General features: G+C 41.5%; 2 protein-coding genes across 2 annotated transcripts in view; one reads left to right on the top strand and one right to left on the bottom strand.

Moving 5' to 3' along the window:
* LOC137982925 (dual serine/threonine and tyrosine protein kinase-like) overlaps nucleotides 1-2,955 on the bottom strand; it is a 13,777-nt gene extending 10,822 nt beyond the window's left edge. Inside the window, exon 1 of the mRNA XM_068830086.1 lies at nucleotides 2,778-2,955. Coding sequence (XP_068686187.1) covers nucleotides 2,778-2,799 — 22 coding nt within the window. The 5' untranslated portion in view covers nucleotides 2,800-2,955. The remainder of the gene's footprint in view (nucleotides 1-2,777) is intronic.
* Nucleotides 2,956-3,982: 1,027 nt separating this feature from the next.
* LOC137982940 (dual serine/threonine and tyrosine protein kinase-like) lies at nucleotides 3,983-18,386 on the top strand. Its single transcript, XM_068830102.1, has 5 exons — nucleotides 3,983-4,484; nucleotides 8,981-9,241; nucleotides 11,020-12,521; nucleotides 14,201-14,441; nucleotides 15,438-18,386. Exons 1-5 carry the CDS (start codon nucleotides 4,020-4,022, stop codon nucleotides 15,834-15,836), a joined length of 2,868 nt encoding a protein of 955 aa, XP_068686203.1. The 5' UTR covers nucleotides 3,983-4,019; the 3' UTR covers nucleotides 15,837-18,386.
* The last annotated feature ends 179 nt before the right edge of the window (nucleotides 18,387-18,565 follow it).

Here is an 18,565-nt window from a genome sequence, read left to right as displayed (position 1 = left end):
GTCGTCACTCGTGTTGGTGAAAGTGCTGGTTGGTAATGAATGTGTTTTATTCTTTAAACAAATCTGGCAGATTTAAATGCTTTTGCAAACTTCGTATTGTTTGGTTTATGAGTTTTGTTTTGTTTGTCATTTGAGAAATTATAAGTCAAGGACCAATTAAACCTTGCACATTTTTGCATCGTTCGCAAGTTATTTTTAAAGATTGACTCCTGCTTCTGTGATGTTGCATTGTGCTTATCCTCTAAAGCCCTTTATCCTTGAACAACGAAACAGGTGAGTTTGAGGTTTACATGTTCAATTTTCTGAGAACTTTTTCGAAACTCAAGGACAAAATGCCCGCATGTACAACAGCTGTTTAACAACAAAACTATTAAGCGCTTGAGGCCCTGATTTTTTTGTGTATCCACATTTCCAGAAATCGAAGAATACAAGATTAGTGTCCCATGAACATTTAACAAAGAAATTAAGAAATTGTGTTTTTTGCCATCAAAAATGGGGGGTCGACTTATACATGGGATCGGCTTATACAAGGGTAAGTACGGTACATAACCAGAATTAGTATCACCCAACTAGTGGACCAATGCAAATCCTGCATTTTGATAGGCTACGCTAGTAGAGGACTATTAGTAATAGTCCTCAAGTAGCGAAAAGTGTGACGCTTTCTTTCGTTTTATTCCCAAATAAATATTTCTTCAACTTGAATTTGCTAACTTTATTATTGCCTTTTCTGTCCGACTAGTTGGATGATACTAAAACAATTAGACCCTTCGTCCTCAAGTTGAGACAGGTCAATAGCCCATGAGGCGAAGCCGAATGGGCTATTGCCCCTATTGCGGGCTACGGGTCTAATTGTTAATTATTATTTGTTTTTCTTTAGAGATCTGAACAAAACATTTAGATGTTCCTAAAGCTAGGAAACACAACAAATCAGCATTTTTAAATGCATTTTTCCTATAGCTCTTTTTTGTTTCTGAGAAAAAAATGGTGACCACTTCAGAAAATTTAGAAGCCAGATGTCTCCTTGAGAAAAAAATTAATTTCGTACCCTGCTATAGAAACTTGAAACAGAGGCTAAGTGAGAAACTGCTGAATACAAATGCCACCTTTGGTAGCATTTGGCAGCATTCTCTGAAGAACGAGTCAGAATACAATTAGCAACTATTCACTGAAGTGGAGGTGGCTAGTGTTGGATCTTTACCAAGCCGTGAAACAGCGGGGTAAATATCCACCACCACCACCACCACCGTACAACTGGTGGAGCATATGATGACATCCCTTCCAGACTATGTAAAGCAAGAGCAGCGTTTGGTAAACTGACGGGTGTCTGGAAAAGCAGCATCCTGAGCAGAAGTACTAAGATTAGGATATTTAAATCAAATGTAGTAGCTGTGTTGCTGTATGGTTGTGAATCATGGAGGATGACCAAGGGTGATGAGGCCAAACTTGATACCTTTCAGCACAAGTGCCTGCATAGGCTTTTAAAAATCTTTTGGCCTATGCATGTGTCCAATGAAGAAGTGCTCAGGAGAGCCAATACTGAGACCATCAGCAAACTAGTTAGCAAAAGGAGGTGGAAATGGATAGGGCATGTGCTGCGCATGGACAACAGCTGCCTCCCACGAGTTGCCCTGACATGGGCACCAGAAGGGAAACGTAAGAGAGGAAGACCTAAAGAAACGTAGAGAAGGACTGTGGAGAAGGAGTGAATGGCAATGGGTTTCAACTCTTGGGCTGAGACAGGATTGGTGGCAGCAAACAGGGTATCTTGGAGGAGCATGATTTCCGGCCCTATTCTCCACACGGGGAGAGAAGGAATTGATGATGATGAGTCACCGACACTGAGGTGAATAGTTGTTTTAGTGTATATTTGGTAAATAAACCCCTTTTGGTCACTGCCTGGTATGTGGCTGAGAGATTGTTCGAAAAATGAATATTTGGCCAAGAAGCGAAGCAAATATGAAAATTTTGAGGACAATCTCTCTTCCAAGGACATTATCAGCCAACATACCAGCAAGCCAGAAAGCCTGGGCTTATTTATTTTATAACCCTGCCATTCATTTTCATATCGCGCAAAAACCCGCTTGCAAAAAGCCAGTGTTGAATGTGCTGGTGATGCTTCATATTTTTTTGTAAATATCCACCACCAGCCACCTCCACTTCGGTGAATAGTTGTTAATTATTTTTATGCAAATAAGTGGCGGGGTATTCAGCAGTTAAGCTGAAACGTGAATATTCATTGAATCTTCCCAGCCAAAACAACTGATCTACAAAGAGAAACAGTTGAACATAGTTTGTGGTTGTGTGGTTTGCTTGCACGTTCTTAACTTAACTGTACTGGTTGAAGTATAGTCGTACCTCTGGAATCATACATGTGTACGATTAAAGAACTTCCTGATGGAAAGAAACATCATGCATGAATTACCATAACTATCTTGGCCTAGTCTAATGATAAGCCGACTTTCTCTCAACCCTGAACTAAAATTCAACAAATTTTAGACTATTTTATCAGAATCCAGAAAGTAACAGAATGAAATCTCCAAAGCTAAACAACGTGACGATATTGACAAGATAAATAGGGTTCGGCACATCAGACAGGCTAAATAATCAACATACACGACGAACTACTTTGCACAAAAACTTGCAAAACAGAAAGCTGACTTTAAGAAATTCTCGTGTCTTTCGAACATGGCAAAAGTCCACTTTTTTAGCCACAGCAAGCCGCGGAGGAAAAGACCCGTGTCGACTCCCACGAAAAACAATCAAGCATAGGAGCTTACCTTCGTCTCTCGAAGACGTCATTTTTAATGAAAAAAGGCAACTTTCTCTTGTTCCAGCTTAACGCGACAATTTTAGACGTAGCATGCTTTTGAAGCAGCAATCAAAACGGTTATTATGACCAATCTCACCAGAAATGTAGTTCCCATTCTGGGGAAAAAGCGCAACAATCACGAAACTGAAAACCAACAGGGCGTGACATAAGAGATAGACCACTGGAATGGACTTGGGACTTCGAGTCAGCCTTCAACACTCTGGTCTTCTCGGATAAGGAACATAAACCTTATGCCCCGTCTCACAACCCTTCAATGTTCATAATCCTGTAGGACGTAAAAAAAGCCCACATACTTTTCGAATAGAGTAGGGCATGGAGTTGCCGGTGTTGTGCTTTGTCAGTCTGGTATAGTTAAGGACGGTGCCTACTAATTCAAAGGTATTTTTGCTCGGTTTCCTGAATATGTTAACAAGCATTTTTAAAATCCAAAAAGAAAATTGGGGGTAACCACGCATTTTACGAAGATAATTAATCGACAATATTTGTAAAAAGCTTTAAAATACAAAGAAATGTATGGCGTTCTTTGCCAAATTGAAAGGAAAGGAACTTTATTTAATTGTCTAATCTTCTAGCGCCGTAGAGCACTAATCGGGGACACTGTAAATTGAAATTAACAAGTTAACGCAAATTAAACCAAATTTTGAATTTTTTTGAATTGGACGACACGAAGTCCTGTTACCAATTAATCATAACCATTACAATTTCCGAGAAAACAAAATTAAGGCATTCCTTTTTCACTGTCTAATTTGTCCATTTTGGAAAATCCCCAGTTTGGTAGGGTAAGTGGTTGTTGCTATGGTTATTGAGAAAAATTCTGTGATTGGTGGATCAAGCTTAGCGCACTTAATATGATTGGCTGATGTAACTGTCCGATTTTAGGTACCCGATTACAGCCAACTGAACAGCCAAATGTCCGATTTCACTGTCCGATTTCAACCCTACACAATAATTAGTGAAAAATAAAGCAATTAATGCACCAATCAAATTTAAGAAAATTGTAATGGTTATGATTAATCCCTAAAATATAATATGACAAAAACATAAATGGCATGGATTTAAGGGAGAGTACTTTGCTACGATTGTCTTTCCCAAGTCCATACCAGGATTCTATTCTTTAGAGAAGAAAATTACGACTTCCCCTTTCCCGATAAGGAAAGCATCAAACAAATTTCAGTTTCGCTTGCCAGTCATGCCGCTAAACGACGTATTCGAAGAGTTTAGAAATTGCAAAGCAACTCTTGAGAAGATTCACAAGGATACGATTAAATGCTTCGATGAGATCGAGGGAAAGTTGTCCAGTCCTCGAGATGAAGAAATCGCTGCCGAACTAACGATGGCAACTTCTCCGTCTGCAGACCCAACTTTGGAAGAGACAGTCTGCATTGGCGATGTCCGCTTTGAGTTCGATTTACGGCTGTCAGAACTGCTCTACACCACCAAAGAAAAGAAAGAAGTCGCTGCGCTTTTCTCGGAGGAACCCGCGTTAATTTTCGTTGGGCAGACCAACTGTGGGAAGAGCTCCATAATCAACGAGATTTTGGGATGCAAAGCACTTCCCACTTCAGAGCAACCGAGTACCGCTAGAATTGTTCGAGTTTCCTATTCGAAGGAACCTTTCTGTTACTTATTAGGCAAGAATGGAGAAAAATTACAGGTGGGGAGTTTCTGAATTATAGTTTTAAACATTTATATTAATATTTTTATAATACTTCAAGGTCACCATTTCGAAATTTCGCAATTAGTGTCAGATAGGGCAAACGGTATTCAGAAAAAGTAGGGACCTGAAAGGATTGAAGCTACTCTCGGGTGACCCTATGTGATAGAATGGTGGAATGATAGAATGGAATAGAGGAACGGTGGAATTGCGGAATATTCTAAAATACAGAATATATGGAATATTCTAAAACACGGAAAAAATTGAATATTTTGAAACACGGAATATACGGAATATTCTAAAACGCGGGATGAGAGGAAAGTCTTTAAAAAAAGGATATGAATATTGCATTTTTTGCCAATGAGTAGTCGGTAGGATAATATAACTGCGGATGATAATTTTACATTTCCTCGCGACATGTCCTCGCAGGATGTCCTCATCCCTTCGCCGATGATGGTGTTTTTTAACGTGAGAATTTCCCTGGTTTGGCGTCAGTTCCCGCTTGAACAAGACGAGGTCACTGGCCGGCGGCTCGGTGTTGCCTGCCTTGTCAATTTTCTTGACTCTAACTGGTGGTCGAGAAAAGATCTCGAAAAATGACGCCTAAAAGAGCTCGGAACGACCAAAAAAACATAACACGGGACTCGGTTGACACTTTGTTTGGTCTTTCATTGAATTATTTGCTTTCAAACTTTATTGCCGAGCAAATCGCAACCACCGTAATGTATTCTACCGATCGATAACAACAACACCGACAGAAAATGATCCGCATGTGACCGATCACAACAACATCTGCTGAAAATCGTATTTTTGTAACAAAGACCTTCAACAAGGCATTGAGTTGGCAAATCAGCAAGCTACGCAGAACTTTATTCGAGTGGCAGGGTACGTGGGGCTTTCGTCGGGACCATTTAGACAAACGTCGCAAATTTTTAAAATGATATTCCTCAACTGTAAAGCTTTCCCGGCGTCGGAAAAAAAACAAAACTTTCCTCCGCACAACTGGCATTTATTCAAAACAGCACATGAGCTTGCGAAAGCCAAACCTTCACTAAGTGCCCCGCGAAATAAGCCAATCGGAGCGTAGATTGCATTGCCACAACCTTTTTTTAGTAGCCAATGAAAAATGATGTACTGTCGAACTTTACCAGATCTCACATTTCCAGTGACAGAGTGAGATCTGGGTACGAGATTAGGGTCACCCATTACTTTCCTTAGTATCCTGCGAAAACATCCGTTTCTCCTCGCTCTTCGTCGCTGAGGACGTATCGCGAGGAGGAACGTCTGCTGATGATGTAAAATCTGTCCGGAATCCGGTCAGAAGTGCTGATTGGTCGTCGGAGTAGTTGCATTGTTTTAGCTATTGTTTACGAATGACAGACAAAAGACAAAAGGCTACAAAGGTCCCATGACTACCGAATTTATTATGTAAACATTGATTTGCGTCATTAGTATGGAATTTCTGTCGCTGAGTCGCAGACGTTTCCTCGTCGCGAAACGTCCCCAGCGACGAAGAGCGAGGAGAAACGGATGTTGTCGCAGGCTATTTCCTTAGAGGGCTTAAATTTAATGCATCGGTTTAGGTATTGAAATCCGAGAGCTTTGCTCAAAATCAGGGATATAAATAATCGTTGGGTTCAATGACGAATAAAAAATTGGATTCAGGAAATGTATACGTACTGTTCCAGAAGCCTCACAGACCCCTGGCTGTTCATTGAACCTTAGATGACGAGTCCAACGTTTCAAGTTTGCTCAAATGAGATCTGGAATAGACGATTTTTGGTTTCATGTCCTAAAAAGATTGGAAAAATCCGATTGCAGCTGCTTCCGGCGGTTGACCCCTGAGGCAAATTTCCATGATAATAAAAACAAAGGCACGGAACGTAATGGGTAAACACAAATGATTTGTCTTGCACCTCTAGTATAAAATAAAGGCTGTACATCCCACGATATTTCCATTTCTGAAAACGATGAAAGTACTTCCAAGTCCTCTACGAGGTCTGTCCCAACCTCGTTTCCAGGGTCTCTTGTAGATGAGGACAATGGAGACCCTGGGAACGAGGTTGGGTCTGCCCCACAGGCACTACACGTAAAAATTCAATTCAAAAACAAAGTAAGGGCTTCCAAAAGAACCAAATTATAATTTTGCGTGTCCTAGTCTAAACAGAATTCGCCCCTAGTCAGTTGAAAGTTGGACTTTAGTATACCAGTATAAATTTGATAACGATTAGGTTGAATTAGAACGCTCACAATGATCTTTTCAACTCAAAGGGTGAGGTGACCCATCAGCAATAGCCTGCGAACGCAGACGTATTGAGGAACGACCGCCCGAAATACGTCTGCGTGCTCAGGCTACATCAGCACCGCATGACAAGAGAATTGATTTTCAGTGGGTAATTAGTGGTGCTAGAAATCTCAGGACTTTCATCTGGGCGTCAGTCCCAGTCACTGAAAATAAGCTAGTACACAAGGTAAAAGATTTCCATGCCTATGTTTCCTTGTGTGGACCCATTTTCGTACTGGGGATGACCCGATAGATCTGATAGATTCCTAGCACAATAAATGACCGTTTGATAGATCTACTGTTGTCCTTGTCATTATCTTTGAGATAAACTGAGTTGATTTCTGTGTACACTGTCCTCAGTTAGTGCCCCAGCGTTAGTAGATTTGACACTTGAATAAAAGTTAATTATTATTGACCCGTTAAACTTGTTCAAGTTTAAAGGTAAAGTCAGCTTACAGGGCTAGTGGCCCATCAGGCCGGCGCTTATCCCCGGTTTCTGTAGCATGAAGCGACTAGGATATGGTTCGCACGGGCATGGAATACTCCTTGAAAAAGTGCTAGGTCCTTGAAAACTCCTTGAAAACTCCTTGAACTTGTAGGTCCAGTACTTGAATTTTACGAAAAAGTCCTTGAATACTTGAGACTACAGCAAAATAAGTTCATTTTGACATCAAAAGATTGAATTACGTGTACAATCTAACATCGCAACTTTATTATTAGGACAATTCATTGTTCCTTATTCAAGCTATCTAAGTAACCGCACTTTTAATGCGGTTCATTAAGTGTATTGTGACGCCCCCTTCTTAGCAAACAAAACCAGTTTCTCGACGTGTTTGCTCGACTTTTGCGCCCTTTTTTCCTCGGATGAATTCAAAAGTTCAAAGAGGAAACTGCATATATAATCGGCAGTGGGCAAATGGACTCTTCCACGAGTTTTGACTGCCATCTTGTCTGGGGGGCAAACACAGCTAAATTTACAGTAAATGTATGGGATTTTGGCCGACTTTGAACCGCTGTAGCGCCGCTAAAAAGAAACAGATTTCCAACTTTTGCCACTGCTTTAAACAGTTTTATTGGTATCGTTCATTCAACAGAAATAAGGCCATTAGGAAGGTATGAAGTCCGTAAATTCGAATAATAAATCCTCTCATGTTGTTTCTAATTTCGCGGCAATTTGCTGTGCTGATTTAAGAAGGGTTTGTATGAAATCTCAAAAATCCGTTTATGGTCGTTGTAGCCTGAATCTGTTCTTTATATTTCATGAAAATAATGTCGGTATAATTGTCTTTTAAAAGACACTTGCACTGTGGAAATCCGTCTCTTTTTAGCGGCGCTACAGCAGTTCAAAGTCGGCCAAAATCCCACACTTTTACTGTAAATTTAGCCGTGTTTGCCCCCCAGCCAAGATGGCGGTGAAAACCGTGGAAGGGTGTATTAATGATGAAATGGTATATGGAATGAATCATATGAACTGCGGATATGAAATCAAGTGAAGTTATGATCTTCGCAGTTACGAACTCAATTTTTACAATTGCGTAGAGAAGCCTGAAAAATTCAGGACTTCAACGGGGTTTGAACCCGTGACCTCGCGATTCCGGTGCAACGCTCTAACCAACTGAGCTATGAAGCCACTGACGTTGGGAGCTGGTCATTTGTGGGTTCACGGGTTCAAACCCCGTTTAAGTCCTGAATTTTTCAGGCTTCTCTACGCAATTGTAAAATTGCGTTCGTAACTGCGAAGATCATAGCTTCACTTGATTTCATATCCGCAGTTCATATGATTCATTTCATATACCATTTCATCATTGATTCATTCCTCACGGGACCAATAGAACCCACAAATGACCAGCTCACAACGTCAGTGGCTTCATAGCTCAGTTGGTTAGAGCGTCGCACCGGAATCGCGAGGTCACTTTTTTAGTCGAGCAAGGAATATCGTTTTTTATTGTACCCAGGACTTCGTTATAATTAAAGTGGTTTCTTTTTTCGAGGTTTCACTTTATGTATTGTTTTCTGCCGTGACTACTGATGCAAAATATGTAATATTGTGAAACAACAATGTGAGTGCCTGAGGAACTGGACTCATTGAATTTTGTGATAAAGTCCTGGAAACGTCCTGGAAAAGTCCTTGAGTAAAAGTTCCTTAAACCTGTATGAACCATGTAGGACTATTTGATAGTTAATTAACTCACCATCCTTTTTCGCTTTTCAGAACATTAAATTAAAGGGAAAGAACAAAATTCCACGGTCCCGGATAGAGCTGAAACAGCAGGATCGAGAAGATACCTCCAAAGTCGAGGCAACGATAGAGACTGGATTGGATATCGAGTTCTTGAAGTCTGGGGTCAGTGTCATAGACTCGCCTGGAAGGAACGAAAATGAGGCTCTTGACAACCTCGTGAAGGAGAAACTGGAAAATCCGCTGGCATTCGTGATTTACGTGATAGATGGTCACAACCTGTTCACAAAGCAGGTAAGACTATGTCAAAAGTCTTCGGAATATGATGATGATGACGATGATGGTGACAAAGACAAAGAGAATGGTAATGATATCGTTGAAGGTTATAACGATGATGATGATGAGGAGGAGGATGGTGATGACCATGATGGCGATTGTCGTAATGATGATGATGGCAATGAAGGCGATAACGATGATGATGGTGATGATAATGGCGATTGTAATTATGATATAACGATGATGATGCGGACGATGAAGGCGATAACGATGATTAGGATGACGATGATGATGATAATGGCGATTGTAATAATGATGATGATAACGATGATGATGAGGAGGAGGATGGTGATGACAACGATGGCGATTGTCGTAATGATGATGATGACGATGAAGGCGATAACGCGTTGATGATGATAATGGCGATGGTAATAATAACGATAATGACGAAGAGGATGATGATGATCATGCTGATGATGACGGTTTTTATGCTGACGATGATAGTGATAATGGTGACGATGTTGACGTCTGCTGATCACCTATTTCTTGGACCAGTAACTAACTCGCGACTGACGTAATTTAAATTTATTTTATGCGAAGTTGCCATTGAAACAAAATTTCCTTTAAATCGACCAGCTAAAGTAATTTTTGGTGCATAAAAACGCGGGTCAAGTCCTAAAGGTTGGTAGCACAAAGTTGCGCGATTGAGACCATCAAAGCTAACGGGTATACAGAAGGACCCTTTCTTCTAGCTTAACATTCTTCTTAAGTCTACGTCACTTACATATAGCTTGCACTATTATGGGGAGTGATCGGACTGTCTAGTTTGTAACCAGCGAAATAAGGTACCTGCGACCTATAAATATCTAATGGGTGGAAATGCGCTGGCTTTCAGTGGTTTAAACTAGTTAAGTCAATCGGTTATGAGACAGGAAGATTCGGTGGCCTTATGGTTAGTGTGCTCGACTCCGGATCGAGTGGTACGGGTTCGGGTCCTGGCCGGGGACTTTGTGTTGTGTTCTTGGGCAAGACAATTTACTCTCACGGTGCCTCTCTCCACCCAGGTGTATAAATGGGTACCGGCGAATCTAATGCTAAGGGTAACCCTGCGATGGACTGGCATCCCATCCAGGGGGGAGTGGAAATAATCCTAGTCGCTTCATGCTACAGAAACCGGAGATAAGGGCCAGCCTGATGGGCCTTGTAGGTTCGTAGCAGACTTTACCTATGTGCAAATATGGAGCTGTACGCTGGCGCTAGCTTGTGTTTGTCGGTAGGAAACATTTACGCGGTCGGTGATAACGCGTAACAAATCGCGCATGACATATATATTATTTGCCGGCTGGGAGGTCCGTATAGCGAAAAACTGTGATCGAGGTCTTTTCAGGACCGAGGTCACAGTTTTTTGCTATACGGACCTCTCTCTCTCTCTCTCTCTCTCTCTCTCTCTCTCTTTTCCTCTCTGGCTGAAATCACTTTTGTTATTGTTGACTCACAACGCACTTGATAGCAACTGCAGTGAGCGACTTACAAACTGAACGTTTTCAAACAGAAATGATTTTGGTTCTTTTTCCAAGCCTCTTGTATAATAAAAATAAGTGTGCAAACTAACTTTTGTATGTAAACGGATTCGGTGTAAAAAAGGGAAATTTAAGGTAAAAAAAACTCTCAGCTTTACCGTGCCTGTCGGCACAGATAGGAAAATTAGAACTGCGCGAAAAACCAATCAGATTGTAGGATTTGATACCGTGCCCTCTTGGAAAAAAATAAAAGTGTCTCTTTCCTTTCTTTTATAGGATCGAGAAGTGCTGAGTGATATGACATCCCAAAGGCCTGACTTGCCAATTTTCTTTGTCGTGAGCAAGCTTGAACCCGAAGATCGCACCGAGTCTTCAGACGAGGAGGAAGAGTCGACCCCAGGTCTCCAGCGTCGATTGAAAGAGGAGACTGAGGTACATTCGAGAAAGAAAAAGCGAGTCTATGAACGGCTTGTTAGGTATGGTTATTTCCCGGCAGAGAGCAACCAAGCGATAGATGGGAATGAGAGATTTCACGGCCTTTCTGCTTGGAGAATCCAGAAGTACAATCAGATGAAGAAGACAAATCCGGAGGCAGCAGATCAGGAGTTTGGTATTTATATTCAAGCCTTCGACAGGTTTCAGAACTGCCTGAAGAAATTTGCCGAGGAATCTTTGCGAGAAAGGGTTGAGAAGGTGTGTCAAATCCTTATTCGAGTTCAGTCGCGTTGCCTGGATTTCTTCATTCGAAAGGCCAATGTATTGAAGAAGGGGCAGCAGATGATGACGAAGACCTTGGAAGTTCTTCTTAAACAAGAAGAAGAGGTTCATACAAACATTATTCGCAGCCTTGAAGACAAATTAATTGATCAGGAAATAGAAGAGTTGTTGCTTGACGTCTTTAAAAATGCTCGCGAAGGAATTTTACAAGAGGCCGAAAAATTTGAATACGTCCTCAGGGAATACCCGATGCCTCGCGACGGTTATATCACGGGAAAGGCTGCTGTAGCTGTCTGCAAAGAACAGTTGCAGCGAATGGTCGTCAACAAGATACAAGGGGATATCAAAGAGAATTTGACCATGATGTTTCGTTCCCGAGATGTGTTTGTAACACAGATGAAAGAACGCATCGAACAAATTGAACGAGAAATATATGCAGACAGTGTGATGCCGTCTGCAGCTCTTGCTCTTGGAAGGAGTCTGTTGTCATCTTACGATGCTCAAATTTCCTTTGAAAAACGCGACGGGTTAATTTCTCGCGTCATTTTGTCATTCGCCAAGTGGTGTTATAGCTTCTTGTCTACACCGATACGCACCCTCAAGAACACCCTTAAAGGTAAAGAACCTGTGGGATCGCCCGAGTGGAAGAAGGGAGTCGCTTCTGATGTTCTTAAGAGAGTGGACCCATCCCAAATGACGAAGGAAATCATTCGCAGTCTAAAAGAGCACTTCACTCTAAACCATGAAGAGTTTGTTGAAGAAGTCAAGAAGGTCCAAAGCCTGTTTTGTCGTGGTAAAACCATTAAGGACGAACAAAGGCAGAAGATTCTCGAGTTTGGGCCTAATATTGCCCTCCTGGAGATGCTAGCATATGGTGTTATGGACAAGTTCAAGTATGGTTTTCCAAAGAAAGGAGAGCTCATCGGTAGCGGGGCTCAAGGAAGTGTTTTTGCATGCGAAAACATGAAGACATCAGAAGGGAAGCCCTGCGTTGTGAAGGTGGTTAAGGTTGGTAGAGAGGAAGTGCTGAAGGATCTCACGCTGGAATTACACAACACCAGGTATCACATAGTAATTAAAATCATACCGGTATATTTTCCAATGTTATGTTACATAGTATGAAAATGTAAGCAAAAACTCTACTTCTCGGATGAGGACAAGATAAATGAAGATATGAATGAAGCAGAGCATGAACGAATCCCAAGTGGGCCGATGTAAGGTTCATCAAAGGTGCTCAAATAGCAAGGACAAAATCAATTCGAGAAACCTAAATCCGGCCCTGAAGGTAGGGCCCAGGCCTTTAGGGCCCAGGTAGGTGGAAGGAACGTAAGGGGCTGTCGAAATTCAAAACTGAAGTACAACATACTGCCAGCGACTTCCTCGGGAAAGCTTTTATGACGATCGATTTGAGGACATCCAGGGATAGTTCAAGTTATTTGGTCGAATTCCCTTAACTGAAATGAAAAACGATTAAAAAGGTGTGGTTTCTAACAGAAAACTTTAGGTGGACAAACACAGCGTAATAGGTGGTTTTCACGTGACGTCATCGCCGCTATGTTGGTGAACGAAAACAAAAGGTCTCTCATTGGCTCCTTTTGTTCGTCCACCAGCAATTGTACATTACATCATCTCTGTGGAGATTGGTTTCAAACCATCTATAGCACAAAATGAAAGATATTAACATCAATCATCCATGGAAAGTATTGGTTCGAAATTTAGATTTGTAAAACTTACATTTAAAGGGAACCTCCACTAAAACAAGAAAATAACTATAAACGAGAGAACATAATGTTTGCCAATCAAAATTGTTCTAAGTTTTTCAAGTAAAAACGTTTGCATCCGAAATAAATGAATTTAAAAAATGCTTGTTTTAGTTTTCAAATCAAAAGCTCTTTGTGTAGAAACAATAAGTCAGTGCAACCGCCGGTACACATCACAATTATTTAAGACAAGCTTGTGCTTGCATCGCTAATGAAAAACCAGTCTTTACGTTTCAAGCATTGAATTGCGGAGGAAACAATTGTCAAGTTTTTTTTCGCATAAAGGATTATGTCACACAAGGAAATATTGTCCACTTATGTGACTGTACCAACCTTAAAGGGGCTGTGTCACTATAGTGCACTTGATTTTAAGTATAGTTTAGCCCCTACTCACTATGCAACGTAATGTTAACCCAAAAAATAAAATTTAAATAACACGACTTCTCCGCAGGCAACTCCCTCTAGGGAGACTGGGAATGAGGAAAAGACGAGGGGAGAGGAGTGAGGAGGAAAGCAAAAGCTAACTCCCTCATTTCTTATTTGGCCCCCATTCGTCATCGGTCAAAAAACAAAACAAAGCAAAGGAGTAAGTTGCCTGCCTGTTGTAACTTTCAACAGCAGAGATGAACTTTGAAAAACTGTTTAGCTGAACAGTTTTCAAAATGCCAATTGCAATCTATTGTAATCCTCCTCAAGTTTGCCCATCCCTGCCTCCCTTTGTATTACACTCTAATCTTGCTTTCTCTTAAATTGGTTGTCAGTTCCCACTCGCTGAATTTGGCTAAATTTCGTGACAGCCCCTTTAAAGCCTATCCGGCTCTCTTTTTGCTCTTTTTGTGGCTTCATCTACCCGGGCAATGCAGCTGTGAGCATACGTCAGGTACTTCAAGTTTCATTTTGGAGGGAAAGTGAGCGTGTATATATGTTTACGTAATACTACCTTGAAAAGGTCATAATATAATTAATTACGATTTCTTAAGATCCCTGCAACATCCAAACATCCTACCAGTACTGTGCACTGTGGTGCAATCAGATCCAACGCTTGGAGGCCTTTCAGTGTCACTCGTGTCAGAGCGAATGAAGTGTGATCTTCAGGAAGGTCTTCCAAGAATTCCGTCTTTGAAGAAGAGACTCGAGATAGCGCTTGATGTTGCTAAAGCCTTGCAGTATCTGCACTCCGAAGACTTGATCCACAGAGATGTCAAACTTCAGAACGTTTTGGTAAGTGGCGCCGGTTGTTAAAGGTAATATTATTATCATCTTTGTCAATCTCCAAAATCTTTACCGTTTGTTGTCCTTAAAGAGATCTTTATTGCTGTTTTGACATTTGCTGGAAATTCAGCTGGCTTTACTCCCGTGCTGAAAAGTAATGCTGGTTGATCATAGTCAACGATATATCAGCAAGAAGATCTTCCCTTGGACAACAAAGTGAAACGTAAGATTAAAGCGCTGAGCATATCTCCCGAGTGTTTTTTGACGAAGGTTTGTGTCCTCTAAGGTCTTGTTCAACTCCTTCGGCTTGAAAGAAAGCTGCTTTTATTCAGCGTGTGGCCTGAACGAAAATTTAATAAGTGCCCATAAAATGCTTTTTGCTGATAGCAGTGAGGATCTATCAGGCCATTTTCTTGAGCTTTTTTTTCGTAATCCCTTTCCCACTAAGTCGATCTGTTTGCATCAATTGGGACATTGATAACTGCAGTGTAGGCGTCTTACGTGGGAGCGAGAGGTATCTTTTCTTGGCAGTTAACACCTGTTGAATTTGAAAAAAGCAGCCGCTAAGTGTGCCAAGATACTCCCGATTGAACCGCTGACCGGTTGGCTCAGTTGTTTAAGCATCGGACTACTGTGCGAGAGGTCGCAGAATCAAGACTCCGGCCGGATCAACTCAGGGTCTTTAAGAGGAAAAGTATTGCTTTGGTGAAAATATCTGCAAATCGTTAAACTCCCTTGTCTTCTCTGATAAGGAAGATAAATCGTAGACCCCGTCTCGCAACACTTCAATGTTCATAAACCTGTGGGACGTAAAAGAACCCACAGTACACAGTGCGGAGCGTGGAGTTCCCGGTGTTGTGTATTGTTCTCTGCCTTTTCGCTGGAAGGCCGCAAGTAAGTAAACTGTAAGAGGTTAATTGCGTCTCCCTTTCGAAATAAAGGTATGGTATAGTACCGGAGGTTAGATCGATATTTCAGCATGAATATCTCCTTTTGTTCCTCCAGCTGGATGAGACGAACCAAGCCAAACTGACTGACCTAGGCCTGTGCAAGCCCGAGGGACTCGCCTGTAACTCCCTTGTGGGAACTCCAGTTTACATGGCGCCCGAGATGATCAAGCAACAGTACGACAAGACTATTGACGTGTACGCGTTCGGTATGCTACTGTGGCGAGTTTGCGAGGGCAAAGGCAACCAGCCTGAGAATGTACACAAGCATTTTCTGCCACTAGTCATGCTGATGTTGAATGCAGTTGATAACAAAACTCCAGAGAGGTTGGATGTGTTTCCGGAGAGTTGCTGGGACATTATGCAAAGATGCTGGGTCCCGAATCCCGAACAACGCCCCTCTTTTGACGTCATCGTGAAGGATCTGGAAGACTTTCTTCGTGATGCGGACGTTTAATGTAAGCTTCTGTTCAGAATTTGGGCAGGTGAAAATAGGGAGTTTAAACAAAGACGACGGCTATACGGCTACGAAAACGTTACTCCAAATTATAACTAGTGTTATCGCAAGTATTTCACGGTTATTCCGTCTTGTTCACCTTGTACAATACGGGCGAACTATCCTATAACTGGATGGGTACGAACGGTTTTAAAGTCAAAACAGAAAAGGACTGTTTAGTGGTTATATGCTCACGTTGTCGCAAGAACCTAAAATTTGGTTATTTCACGTTGTTGTTTTGTAGAATGCGACAAAGAAATGCACGGAAATTCGTGCTGCATGTGCAACACGATTATTTTTCCTTTTTTAACCAATCGTATTCTTGCTTTGTGACGTAGCCGTAGCCGTCGTTTTTTCTTAAACTCCCTAACGAAAGGACAACGGCAACGTCAACGAAAACGTCACTCCAAAATATAACTTACGTACGTACGGTTTAAAAGTAAAAAATAGAAAATGAATGGTTCATTAGTTGTGGTTACACACACCTTAGGTTTGGGGCCATCCTGAGGGTAAATGGCTTGGGTTTGGTTTAGCTCAGGTTTCATGTTACCCTTGGGGATGCGGTTACACAGTAAAAACTCCTCTCAGGGTAAAATATAATTAGATATGACTTCACTGACCTTGCAAATTAGTTCTGCTTTATGATTGGGTTAGGGATAGGGTAGATAGGTTAGGGAGCAGATAAACCGTACTTTTCAGTTCAGGAACCGTCATGGAAATTTCTTTAGTTCTTTTTTATGTCTCCATGGAAATAACCCTAGGACCGTTAAGGGAAAGCGGTTACACACAAAAACGTCCTTGCCCGTGGGCAAAGGATATTTACCCATGGGTAAAAAGGGCTAGTGTAACCACAGCTATTGTTATGCCCACGTTGTCGTCAAAACGTATAATTTGGTGATTTTACGTTTTTGTTTCGTGGAGTACGACAAAGATACGCACGGAATTTCGTTCTGCATGCGCAGCAAGAGTATTTTTTCCTTTTTAACTAATACTATTCTTGCTTTTTGCCGTTGCGTTGCCCTAGCCGTCGTAGTTGCTTAAACTCCCCATTACTTCAAACTGGAATCGAATCCACGGCCTTCGGATTACATGTACTAACTAGTTCGGATACGCTACCTCTGAACCAAAGGCCATTAAACCACAATCCTGGTCAAAGACTTTGGGACACTTGTCAAATTTGGCCGAAAAGTAAAGAATGTACTGTACATGCTTCCACCGTTATATGAGCAACGCATGTTCTTCTGTCGCTGCCTTTTTCACGTCCCCCCGTTCCCTTCCTACCCCCCCCCCCCCCCTCCCTCCAGACAATGTTGAAACATTCGTGCGATCCATGAACAACTCTTCTCTTCGGACGCCGCGAAAAATCAACATCAGGGAGTTTAAGCACGCGACGTTTTTGAGCCGCGGACGGCAACCGGAAATGAACGTTTCGCATTCCAGGACAGAAGTGTCTCCCAGATTTTTAACTTTATCATCTCTAATGAAGGAAAGATATTTAGCAATATAAAGCTGGTAGTGAAAAAAGAAGTTTAAATGGAAAAAAAGCTCACTTCCGCTTGCCGTCCGTGGCTCAAAAATGTCTCATGCTTAAATTCCCTATTGAAATGGGGGCAGAGGGGAGAGCGGGAATTGTCCCAACAGTTTTGACCAGGATTATAAATTCAGATACCGCATGTGCAGCTTACTGCTAGAAGTGTAATGCCGAAAGAAGGCTTGCTCGCGATCATGAGTGAAAACAGTGATTTTTAGGCGCAGCTAAAAGAATGATGTAATGCATTCATCGAACACATTGTTTCAAGTGGAGAATAACAGAACCGTACGACATCTCCCAATTCACTTGTGCTGAGTGATTGCAGCTTTTTCATTGATAAATGTAATTTCCCCGATCCAAAACCAGAAGTGCGCAACTGGTTACTGCAAGTAGATTTCATTGAAGTGAATTTAGCGTCTTTTAAGGTAGTGGTCAAGTTCACAATATAGACTTGCTTATCTAGAATAACGAGGAGAAGCAACCACGTTCCAAGAGCCTTTCTTCTCTCCTGGTATGATCTGGTCACGTGTGTCCCAAATAAACAAAAATTTATGGGAGGTTAGGTAAATTAGGATTAGATTAAGGTTTATTTACCACTATTGCTACCACTGATTTACACTCAGAAAAGCATTTATACAGAAATTACAACGTGTTATTGAAAGTTCTACATAATTTACAGCTTTTTTTTTACATATATTACAACATTTACGGATTACAGTACTAAAAGTAGGTAGTGGTGAGGAGACCTCAGGAAGCCAAAGGCTTGTACAAAGAGGTCCCCTCATGATATATATATTTGGTTCAATGAAAGACCAGGCGGCTGCAGCAAGGACAAAGAAAATAAAAGAGTGAACTATCTGGTGACGAATAGGAAAAGTGTTTTAATAGGCAAGGGTTAGGCTAGACTAAAAGTTTTTCTATTAATTTTGCGCTCGACGGACGGAAAAGAAGAAAATAAAATAATCGTTTTTTTGAAAGGAGTTGGAGACAGAGGGACCCCTAAGTGCGACTTATGACTCCACTAAACTTGACCCCTCCCTGACGTCTTTACTTGTAGCAGCCACACGTTACCATACCACAACAGGACTCTTCGACGAGATGAAGATAGTCAAACTATTGGAGTCGATATGTCAACCGTTACTCTTATTCACCCACATCG

The sequence above is a fragment of the Montipora foliosa genome, chromosome 13 (genome assembly GCF_036669935.1).
Source record: "Montipora foliosa isolate CH-2021 chromosome 13, ASM3666993v2, whole genome shotgun sequence".
NCBI classification, from domain to species: Eukaryota; Metazoa; Cnidaria; class Anthozoa; order Scleractinia; family Acroporidae; genus Montipora; species Montipora foliosa.
Note: the sequence above shows the minus strand (reverse complement) of the source record. Positions and strands in the feature narration are given on the sequence as shown.

What these genes read in the sequence shown, in the direction of transcription:
- LOC137982940 (XM_068830102.1), top strand. Translation starts at nt 4,020, where the DNA reads ATGCCGCTAAACGACGTATTCGAAGAGTTTAGAAATTGCAAAGCAACT. An exon ending in AGAATGGAGAAAAATTACAG is followed by an intron (nt 4,485 to 8,980) that starts GTGGGGAGTTTC and finishes TTCGCTTTTCAG; the next exon opens with AACATTAAATTAAAGGGAAA. An exon ending in CTGGAATTACACAACACCAG is followed by an intron (nt 12,522 to 14,200) that starts GTATCACATAGT and finishes CGATTTCTTAAG; the next exon opens with ATCCCTGCAACATCCAAACA.